The sequence below is a fragment of the Salvelinus alpinus genome, chromosome 9 (genome assembly GCF_045679555.1).
Source record: "Salvelinus alpinus chromosome 9, SLU_Salpinus.1, whole genome shotgun sequence".
Lineage (NCBI taxonomy): Eukaryota > Metazoa > Chordata > Actinopteri > Salmoniformes > Salmonidae > Salvelinus > Salvelinus alpinus.
In genome coordinates this window covers 12,974,536-12,986,873 of record NC_092094.1, presented here as the reverse complement: position 1 = coordinate 12,986,873, position 12,338 = coordinate 12,974,536, and the positions used below count along the sequence as shown (strand labels likewise).

Below are 12,338 nucleotides of genomic sequence, written 5' to 3'. Positions count from 1 at the left end.
AGACGAACTGGCAACAGACAGACAGAAAACACAGGTATAAATACACAGGGGATAATGGGGAAGATGGGCGACATCTGGAGGGGGTGGAGACAAGCACAAGGACAGGTGAAACAGATCAGGGTGTGACAATAAGATCAGGACAAAGGAACCATGTTAGCACCAGCTATAAACAGGGCTTTTGTGCTCGCTTTGTCTTTTTCTATTTTTAGATCCAGGCTGTACAATTCTGGCATGTAGATGTATTTTCTTAAACTGTGTTACATAAACAAATCATCTTATCAGAGTTGCATCATAGAGCGTGGGTTTTCTTACTGTTGAATACAAAAAGCTCCTTTTTGGTCAAGAAAGAATGTTTTATATGTCAACCCTGGGAAAATGCTGCAAACACGTGTATTACATGTTTGGATGGATCTAAGATGTTTGGTTTTTGTGAGTTAGGTCTTTCTCACTTCAACTGTGCTAGCTACATGTGTAGGTTATGATGGCCCAACTCACTTATGTTCCAAGTGAGTGCCAGTGGAGGCCTTATTCTTTACAATGTACTGTTAACGTATAGCCTATCTGCTTACAATCCATAGCTAAGAACAAAAAGCTATAGTATATCAAATCAACATGCTGCCATACATTTCTCAAGCATGGCTGACTGTTTGATAAGCTTGGCTAGCTATTTGATAAATGTGTATGTATATTTCTGTATTGTTGAAGTAAAGTGTCCATGAGGTTGTTCCTGAAAGCAGGATCAATGAGTTAGCCAGCTGTCCTAAATATTCTGAAATAATTTAGACTCGGCATGGTATAGCCTAATTCACTGGACAATCAGCAACATATGTTCAAGTTTAGGGGCTCTATTCAATCCATATCGCAGAAATTCAGGTTTACAGCGTGATTGAAATGTAAAGGCAATGTTCATGCTTTAGTGGAGACTGCATTACATGCAGGTCTTGCAAAACCTTTCATCAGAAGAACATATGAGGTACAACTAGACTTTGTTAACGCCCAGAATAGTTGTTAAGAATAGTTATCTGATCATACTAATACCTGACTGAAGTGTAACCCCATAGGAATATACAGCACATGAGACACTCATACCAACTGCAACTCTAACATCCCCCCCCCCCCTCTTCTGGTTTTAAGAATTCATAATAAAGGGTTTTACTGTAAGCTTCAGATGTCAGTTATTCTTCTTGCTCTCCAAAACAATTCCGTCAGACAAAGCATTATTTTAAAACAGTGGTGGGCGTTTTCATGTCAAGCATGGGGCTTTTCACTTTTCAATGCGGAAATTATTTATTGCAGTCCTACTGCATTCTCTAAAAGTTTAATGTCACCCCTCAAAGTGGCTTTACATGCAAATGTGGGTTTGGTGCTTCTTCCTCTTTTTCTTCTTCTTCTCCCCTGTCATTTTCCTCTAAAAGCTATACAAACTAGGCGCCCTGGAGTAGCTTGTTCCACATGGCTTAACTCTGCCCTGCTAGCCTATAAATAGATCAATTTACATTGCATTTCATGGCTGAGCTCTCGCTCAATATTTCAGGGACCCACTAGTAAATTGACTATTAATCATTTATAAACTTGACTTGTTCATTTCGTTTTGCACAAGGATACAGAGCATACTGACGGGACTCCATATATGGAATCAATGTTTTTCTCTTCGATCTTTAAAGTCAGACAAATTATTCATACGGTATGCTTCACCTTGTGTACCGGTAGATCAGATGGGACAGGTTTCGTTATATGGAAAACCTTATACAAATGATTGGACTTCAGTGAGGTATGTGATAAAGGCGTTCATTGGCACCAACTGGAAGGAAACTAACTGAAACAGGACTTGTCCAATGTGAAATGTTGTCTTTGCAAAAATGTTTGCCCTAATAAACACGAGCGTACCTGTGCTTTGGTTCCAAATGTCACCCTTTTCCCTATATAGTGCACTACTTTTGATCAGATCCCAATGGGCCCTAGTCAAAAGTGGTGCACTACATAGGGAATAGGGTACCATTTGGGACATATATCCTGTGTGTTGCTAACAGAGTCTCACATGTGGGTCACCCGAGTGAGTGTGTGTTTGAACGTTTCGCTCCAGTGCTCCTAACCTCTGTCCACTCTGTTGGTCAGATGAACACCTGAAGGGAGATGATAGATCCGCCATCTGCCTCTTTTCCTGGAAGGTTTTTGAGAAATAATCCAGCAATCTACTGTGCCCTACGGCTTGGATATGTTCCAATTCCCTGTTCTATGGATGTTAATATTCTATTGAGCACACAAAAAAGCATTACAAGACTAGTCCTAACTTCTCATATTTCCTTTCTCGGGTCTCTACCCAAGACCTAGGGCTCTGTTCAATCAGATCCACTTTAGCCGACAGCCTCATGGCGGCTGTTTTGGTGGTGTAGGAGATAAAACTGCTTTAGAGCTGTAAAATCCACAAGTGGCTCCTGGCATTATACCTAAAGCGGACATTACCATTGGCTGCACCGAGTCGCATTAAGAGAAATCTAACTGGAATGCGAGACGTAATCTACACTTCGATTAGGCTTCAATATTTTGATTAATGATTTACAATTTGAGTGTAATTATTTCTATACAGTCTACACATGACAATGATCACAAGAGCAACTGCTCACCGATTTGAGAGCTCCATCACAGCTCCATCCGTTAACGCTTGATCCGATTGAATCTTGGCCGTAACCATGTTTTGAGGCGATACGGTGTTTGTTTATATTCACGTTGTTTACGAAGATTGGCGTAAAAAAAAGCTTGTATTATGGGTTTTGATTGGGTACAACTGTTGAACTAAGATCATGTGGCATTTATAAGTTATATTCTTCAAGAATCAATGGGTATATATCATTAATTTATAAGTCCAAAAGTGGATGTAGTAATCAAGGCGTAAAGATTTAATATGGAGAGTATGGAGGTACATCATGTATTTGCCATATTGTATTACAGTGCCATCTAGTGTTGCCTATTGATCCACTGCCTTGTACAGCTCCTACTGCTCCTCTGTACTGACCAGCGCCATGGACGGGGCCCAGCGCCAAGGACGCCACCCAGCGCCATGGACGGGGCCGAGCGCCATGGACGGGGCCCAGCGCCATTGACGCCACCCAGCTCCATGAACGAGGCCCAGCGCTATGGACAGGGCCCAGCGCCAAGGACGGGGCCCAGCGCCATGCACGCCACCCAGCGCTATGGACAGGGCCGAGCGCCAAGGACGGGGCCCAGCGCCATGGACGCCACCCAGCGCCATGGACGGGGCCCAGCGCCATTGACGCCACCCAGCTCCATGAACGAGGCCCAGCGCCATGGACGCCACCCAGAAAATCAGCTTTTTTTTCTTCACGATGATTAAGCTACTTGTCTATTCTATCAGTAGTCTATACTATCAATAGTCTATATTATATCAATAATCTATATTCTATCAAGAGGCTATTCTATCAATAGTCTATTATATCAATAGTCTATTCTATCAGTAGTCTATCCTATCAATAATCTATATTCTATCAATAGTCTAGTCTATCAGTAGTCTATTTTCTATCAGTAGTCTATTCTATCAATAGGCTAGTCTATCAGTAGTCTATTCTATCAGTAGTCTATTCTATCAATAGTCTATATTCTATCAGTAGTCTATTCTATCAGTAGTCTATTCTATCAAGTCTATATTATATCAGTAGTCTATTCTATCAATAGGCTAGTCTATCAGTAGTCTATTCTATCAGTAGTCTATTCTATCAATAGGCTAGTCTATCAGTAGTCTATTCTATCAGTAGTCTATTCTATCAGTAGTCTATTCTATCAAGTCTATATTATATCAATAGTCTGTTCTATCAGTAGTCTATTCTATCAATAGTCTATATTCTATCAATAGTCTATATTCTATCAATAGTCTATTATATCAATTTAACAAAAAGTTCAATGAACACAGACACTTTTTCCAGACCTAGAATTCTTTATTTAACTGAGTTCAGGCCTTGGAAGGAAAGGTTGTGTGTTGGGTGGGTTTGAGACTTAATAGGAGTGGTCATGGACATACTCCATGATGTCCTTCAGGGCCAGCCAGGTCTCCGAGGCAGTGGGGATGATCTGATTGGCTGGCAGGATGAAACCATAGCGACCGGTGTCCCTCAGCTCAAAGGCAAAGGAGTACTTGATGCCCAGGTTGTAGGACCAATCGATGCTGCCTCCGCTGGCTTGGTCTGGAGGGGGGAGAAATCACATATTAATGAAAGTATTGGATTGAACTACCACGCTGTGCTTTCCAGTTCTGGCTGGTGGGTCGCATCTAATGACAAACCAACTTCATTGAAACACTTGGAGCCACTTATAGTATAAGTATTGAATACTTACAGATGATCTTGCAGATGCTGCCAACCTTAAATGTGGTTCCATGGAGAGAGCTGAGCTTCTGGACTGCAGACCTGCCCACAGAGTCCTACCAGAAAGCAGCAGAGACAGGAGAGTCAGTGGATTAGTGTGTGTGTACATGTGTTTGCATGAGTGTGTGTGCGTATGTATGTGTGAGTGTGTGTGGTGTGTTATGTTACCAGTTCAGCCGCGTGGAGCGCATCTTTGCAGGTGTATCCGTAGGGGTACATGAGCAGCTGGGAGTAGGCGTGGATGGAGATGAAGGACTTGAAGTTGCCGTGGTTCTTTACCAGGTTCACAATGTTCTTCACCTCTATCTCAGAGTGGGGAGACGGGCCGTGGTACGAGTCAGAGCAGGGGTTGGTACTAGCACCGGGGCCTGGAGAAACACACACAAGCATGCACACGCACACACACAAAGACACATGGATGGACACAGGTTATTCTGCATACAACAAAAAGGTATGGGAAGGAAAGCTTTGTTTTCACACCATAAAGTGCTTCTCATAACATTGTACTTTTCACTAACTTCATCTCTGGGAAAGGAAACTATCAGCGGTGGGAATGTATGCCATAGTCAACCTGTGACACCCACCACCAAAGCTGGTCCGGGAATGTAACATTACATGATTTACAGGTTTTCAAAATGAGGCGTGATACCCACCTCCAAAACCAGCATCCCAGTTCCTGTTGGGGTCGACACCACGGCACATGGAGCCAGGGTTCTTGGAGCGAGTCTTGCGCCACATACGGTCCTGTGAACCATGAGGACGCAATACTCTAACTCAGTAAACACTATACTGGTATACCATGAGGACACAATACAATAACTCAGTAAACACTATACTGGTATACCATGAGGACACAATACTCTAACTCAGTAAACACTATACTGGTATACCATGAGGACACAACACTCTAACTCAGTAAACACTATACTGGTATTCCAATGAGGTCACAATACTCTAACGCAGTAAACACTACACTGGTATACCATGAGGACACAACACTCTAACTCAGTAAACACTATACTGGTATTCCAATGAGGTCACAATACTCTAACTCAGTAAACACTATACTGGTATACCATGAGGACACAATACTCTAACTCAGTAAACACTATACTGGTATTCCAATGAGGTCACAATACTCTAACTCAGTAAACACTATACTGGTATACCATGAGGACACAATACTCTAACTCAGTAAACACTATACTGGTATTCCAATGAGGTCACAATACTCTAACTCAGTAAACACTATACTGGTATACCATGAGGACACAATACTCTAACTCAGTAAACACTATACTGGTATTCCAATGAGGTCACAATACTCTAACTCAGTAAACACTATACTGGTATACCATGAGGACACAATACTCTAACTCAGTAAACACTATACTGGTATATCATGAGGACACAACACTCTAACTCAGTAAACACTATACTGGTATACCATGAGGACACAATACTCTAACTCAGTAAACACTATACTGGTATTCCAATGAGGACGCAATACTCTAACTCAGTAAACACTATACTGGTATACCATGAGGACACAATACAATAACTCAGTAAACACTATACTGGTATACCATGAGGACACAATACTCTAACTCAGTAAACACTATACTGGTATACCATGAGGACACAATACTCTAACTCAGTAAACACTATACTGGTATACCATGAGGACACAATACTCTAACTCAGTAAACACTATACTGGTATTCCAATGAGGTCACAATACTCTAACTCAGTAAACACTATACTGGTATACCATGAGGACACAATACTCTAACTCAGTAAACACTATACTGGTATTCCAATGAGGTCACAATACTCTAACGCAGTAAACACTACACTGGTATATCATGAGGACACAATACTCTAACTCAGTAAACACTATACTGGTATACCATGAGGACACAATACAATAACTCAGTAAACACTATACTGGTATACCATGAGGACACAATACTCTAACTCAGTAAACACTATACTGGTATATCATGAGGACACAACACTCTAACTCAGTAAACACTATACTGGTATACCATGAGGACACAATACTCTAACTCAGTAAACACTATACTGGTATACCATGAGGACACAATACTCTAACTCAGTAAACACTATACTGGTATTCCAATGAGGTCACAATACTCTAACTCAGTAAACACTATACTGGTATACCATGAGGACACAATACTCTAACTCAGTAAACACTATACTGGTATACCATGAGGTCACAATACTCTAACTCAGTAAACACTATACTGGTATACCATGAGGACACAATACTCTAACTCAGTAAACACTATACTGGTATTCCAATGAGGTCACAATACTCTAACGCAGTAAACACTATACTGGTATATCATGAGGACACAACACTCTAACTCAGTAAACACTATACTGGTATACCATGAGGACACAATACTCTAACTCAGTAAACACTATACTGGTATATCATGAGGACACAACACTCTAACTCAGTAAACACTATACTGGTATATCATGAGGACACAATACTCTAACTCAGTAAACACTATACTGGTATACCATGAGGACACAATACTCTAACTCAGTAAACACTATACTGGTATATCATGAGGACACAACACTCTAACTCAGTAAACACTATACTGGTATATCATGAGGTCACAATACTCTATACTGGTATACCATGAGGACACAATACTCTAACTCAGTAAACACTATACTGGTATTCCAATGAGGTCACAATACTCTAACGCAGTAAACACTACACTGGTATATCATGAGGACACAACACTCTAACTCAGTAAACACTATACTGGTATACCATGAGGACACAATACTCTAACTCAGTAAACACTATACTGGTATTCCAATGAGGTCACAATACTCTAACTCAGTAAACACTATACTGGTATACCATGAGGACACAATACTCTAACTCAGTAAACACTATACTGGTATTCCAATGAGGTCACAATACTCTAACTCAGTAAACACTATACTGGTATACCATGAGGACACAATACTCTAACTCAGTAAACACTATACTGGTATATCATGAGGACACAACACTCTAACTCAGTAAACACTATACTGGTATTCCAATGAGGTCACAATACTCTAACTCAGTAAACACTATACTGGTATACCATGAGGACACAATACTCTAACGCAGTAAACACTACACTGGTATACCATGAGGACACAATACTTTAACTCAGTAAACACTATACTGGTATACCATGAGGACGCAATACTCTAACTCAGTAAACACTATACTGGTATACCGTGAGGACACAATACTCTAACTCAGTAAACAATATACTGGTATACAATGAGGACACAATACTCTAACTCAGTAAACATATACTGGTATACCGTGAGGACACAATACTCTAACTCGGTAAACACTATACTGGTATACCATGTAGCACAACCAGGATTGTCCTCATATTACTCTACATTGAGCCAAACTGAGCTGAACAGATGAAAGGTCACACTTTACACTTAGCTGTATAGCTGTAATGTAGTATAGCATTTAGGTGTGTATAGGCCTATCTGTTACATCTATAGGAGGTACCTACACTAGTGTGGGACTTGACGTAGCCCACAGTATAGATGCATTATAGCACTGCATATGGTATGACACCTACACTGGTGTGGCTGTGGACGTATCCATCAGGGTTGGCTAGAATCAGCAGGTAGATGTCCATGGTTTTCAGGAGGGAGGTCAGGGAAGCATCAGTACCATAGTCACTGGCAATCTGAAGAACAATAACATGTATTTGTGAGACACACACACAGTGTTGGAATGTTGTTTTTCTGTATAATGTGTTAATTCTGAATACAATAGCAGTCTGGTTTTTCTCTTGGAATGAGAGCAGGTGTTCTCTCACCTTGTTGGCGGTCCACACTCCAGTGGCCTGAGACACCCACTCTCTGGAGTGGATACCAGAGTCAACCCAGATGGCAGGACGCTTGTCGCCACCCGTGCTGAACTACAACAGAGGACAGATGTGTTATGGTCTTGTTTCATTCAGCTCTTAGGGAGCACTGACGCGTGATGGCACACACACACACACACACACACATGCATGGACACATACACGCATTCGCACACACACACACACACACACACACACACACACACACACGCACACACACACGCACACAAGTACATAACGTTACAGCTCTCTCTCTTAAAAAAAAAAGACTGTATTTCCATTAACTGTACACAAACAGGAGTAACCCTTTACATACCTTCAGGACATACATGGGCCTGCCTTCATAGGAGGTTCCGATCTGTTCCTTGGTGACTAGGTTAGGGTGAGCAGCCACCAGGCCATCCATCCAGCTGTAGATCTGGAAAGAGAAAAGCACATCAGGATAGTGTCAACATAATGTATGTTATATGATGTTTATAGTATAGATTACATATTACGCAACACATTATTACTGTATTTGATATCCTAAGTACAATATCTACTCTGCAATGAGAATAATGCATATGTCAAATTGATGAGGGTGCAATTTGAAATCCATGCGAGTTTGAAGCTACAATATGTGAGTGAGAGGGTGTTCACGTTTGCATGTTCACATGGGTGAGTGTTTGTGTGTGTACATGCATGTGTGTTTGTGTGTGTAACACACCGTCTCCAGAGGGTGATAGGCTCCAAAGTTGAAGCTCTTGGAGCTGCGCTCCCTCATATTGTTCTCCTCCATCTCTGCCTTTTCCTCATCCAGGAGTTCCTGAAACAATGACAATACCAATCAAGTTATTACTAACAGTTATTACTGTCAGTTATTGTAACCAACCAGTGTTGGGGAAGCTATTCTGAAAGTATAGTTTACCAAGCTACCAATTACTTCACACTGGAAGAAGTTAAGCAACCCTTAAGAAAAATATAGTTTACTTAACTAAATTTACTTTGAAAAGTAGTTCACTACATCCAAACTACTTTGTGAAAAATTATCAAATCTAAATCTGAAATATCATAGACTACAAATTGCAAGAAAAGATCCCTCTGGAGTTAGATGTTAACAATATGTAATTTAGCCTATTAAACACCAAAAACTATGTTTCAAGAGAGAATTAGGCAGGTCTGATGCCGAAAAAGACAGGAAATTCTTGTCTAATTCACACATTTTATTTTTGCAAAAAAAAGTAGTGTGTAGTTCCAGTAGTTAGCTACACCGCTACATGGCAAAAAAGTAATTAACTACTAAAAACACTACCAATATTTGAATTTAGTTCAACTATCACCAAGCTACTGCCAAATGTAGTTAAATTACTAGTTGAACTACATTTAGTTCAGTACTCCCCAACACTGTAACCAACTGAGTTATGTATTACTTGTGGTGCCCAAACGGTGTCACTCACTATATAAAAGTGCATTTTACATTCACTGCTACATTCTAAAACCTGGTTTTCATCATTATTAGCTACACACTTAGAAAGAAGGGTTCCAAAAGGGTTCTTCAGCTGTTACCCATCAGGTAACCCTTTTTGGTTCCAGGTAGAACCCTTCTTGGTTCCAGGTCTGTGGAATAGGTTCTACATGGAACCCAAAAGGGTTCCTTAAAGGGTTCTTCAGCTGTCCCCCATCAGGTAACCCTTTTTGGTTCCAGGTAGAACCCTTCTTGGTTCCAGGTCTGTGGAATAGGTTCTACATGGAACCCAAAAGGGTTCCTTAAAGGGTTCTCCTATGGGGACAGGCAGTGAATCATTTTAGGTTCTAGATAGCACCTTTTTTTCTAAGAGTGTACATCTTCAAATCTGTTAATCAGCATGTTATTTATCTTAAAACAAGAGAACCAGAATAAAACTCTCTCAAACAGTGGATGAGTCCGTTATTATCTCTAAATGTCGTTTGAATGAGTCTTTGTACTGACAAAGACCAGTCAATGGCGGTAGACCAGCAACTGTAGACAATCAAATAAGCAACAGGTGTAGACTGACAGTGAAATGCTTACTTACGAACCCTTCCCAACAACAGGTGTAGACTGACAGTGAAATGCTTACTTACGAGCCCTTCCCAACAATGCAGAGAAAAAGAAAAAAATTGAGAAATAATAGAAAAGTGAAACATGTTATAATAAAACTTACAATAAATACACAATGAGTAACAATATCTTAGCTATATACATGGGGTACCAGTACAGAGTCGATGTGCAGGGGTACAAGGTAATTGAGGTAGATATGTACATATAACTAGGAATAAAGTGACAGATAATAAACAGTAACAGCAACGAATGTGATGAGTCAAAAAATGTTTGTGCAAAAAGGGTCAATGCAGATAGTCTGGGTAGCTATTTGGTTAACTATTTAACTAACTATTTAGCAGTCTTATGGCTTTGGGGTAGAAGCTGTTCAGGGTCCTATTGGTTTCAGACTTGGTGCATCCGTACCGCTTTCTGTGTGGTAACAGAGAGAACAGTCTATGCCTTGGGTGGCTGGAGTCTTTAACAGTTTTAGGACCTTCCTCTGACACTGCCTGATATAGAGGTCCTGGATGGCAGGGAGCTTGGCCCCAGTGATGTACTGGGCCGTACGCACTACCCTCTGTAGTGTCCATGTGGTCGGATGCCAAGCAGTTGCCATACCAAGAAGTGATGCAGCCAGTCAAGATGCTCTCAATGGCGCAGTTGTAGAACTTATTGAGGATCTGAGGGTCCATAACACATCTTTTCAGCCACCTGAGGGAAAAGAGGCGTTGTTGTGTCCTCTTCATGACTATGTTGGTGTTTGTGGGCCATGATAGATCCTTATTGAGGTTTACACCGAGGAACTTGAATATTACAATATTACCTTATTCAAATAAAATGTAATTTCTCAGAACTACCAGTAGATGGCGGAAGTGAGCTGAGCAGTGACTAGTCTCACTTGCCAGACTCATGGCCACCAATGGCTGTGGAAAGAGACTTTGCAGCACAGGAGATATAGGTGGCACCTTAATTGGGTTGAACGGGCTTGTGGTAATGACTGGAGAGGAATTAGTGGAATGGTATCAAATACATCAAACACATGGTTTCCAGATGTTTGATGCCATTCCATTTGCTCCATTCCGGCCATTATTATGAGCCGTTCTCCCCTCAGCAGCCTCCTGTGCTTTCCAGTGACTGACCTGCAGGTTGCTGATCATGACAGAGAACTGGATGTTATGGGCACGGAGGTAGTCCTTGACAGCGTACAGGCTGGAGTAGGGCACGCGGATGTCCACAGGGACCTCAGTGTTCACAGGGTGGAGCCAAAAGTCCAGCTGGAAGAGGAGAAGGGAGTGTTAAATCATGTAGTGAATAGGGAGGGACACCATGGTTAGAAGCAGGAAACATGACTGTGAATGGGTCTAAACCAAGTATATTATACTCTTGTTTTTATTATACTTACATCCCAGTATGTGTCCTGCTCCAGAGCACGCAGAAGCAGAATCTGCTCCTCAGACTCCACATTGACCCTGATGACCTGGTCTCTGTGTAGGAAGGAAGGCATGACAAAATTATATTAATCTTTCAGTTCATCAGGGAAACAATATATTTGAAGTCACATGGTGGTTATGGTGAATTGCTAGTAAACACTCAAGTTTCTCAGAGGTTAGAGGCTAGTGACTAAATAATTCCATGTCATTGTAAATCATCATTTTTTGCGATCCTGATACAAAAATGTGATGGCCCATTGATGCATTGTGTTCTGTAGTGTACAACTAACTGTAGAATCTCTCGGATTTAATGTACTAATCTGCAAAGGGAAACATAATTTACGTAGGTAAATTTATTTACAAAGTTTAAACAGATGAATTTACCCAATGAAGACCTTCTCACAATTGGCGGCTGCAAGCAGCGCAAAGAGTACCAGAACCTTCATCCTTCCTGTGTCCTGTCCAGTACTGCCAGCTCTCAAAGCACCTGCCTTTATACTCAGCAACAGGTGCATTGTTCCCATGACAGTATTGCTTCACAATCTACTTTTGC

General features: G+C 41.1%; 1 protein-coding gene across 1 annotated transcript; it reads right to left on the bottom strand.

Annotated features, from left to right (window-relative positions):
- Positions 1-3,935: 3,935 nt before the first annotated feature.
- On the bottom strand, positions 3,936-12,237 carry LOC139584021 (carboxypeptidase A2-like). The gene is made up of 11 exons (XM_071415562.1): positions 12,170-12,237; positions 11,758-11,839; positions 11,495-11,629; positions 9,021-9,119; positions 8,631-8,732; positions 8,267-8,368; positions 8,024-8,134; positions 5,030-5,120; positions 4,545-4,744; positions 4,348-4,432; positions 3,936-4,196 (listed from the first exon to the last, which is right to left on the bottom strand). The coding sequence occupies exons 1-11, from the start codon at positions 12,229-12,231 to the stop codon at positions 4,009-4,011; spliced, it is 1,257 nt and encodes a 418-aa protein (XP_071271663.1). The 5' UTR covers positions 12,232-12,237; the 3' UTR covers positions 3,936-4,008.
- Positions 12,238-12,338: the final 101 nt, after the last annotated feature.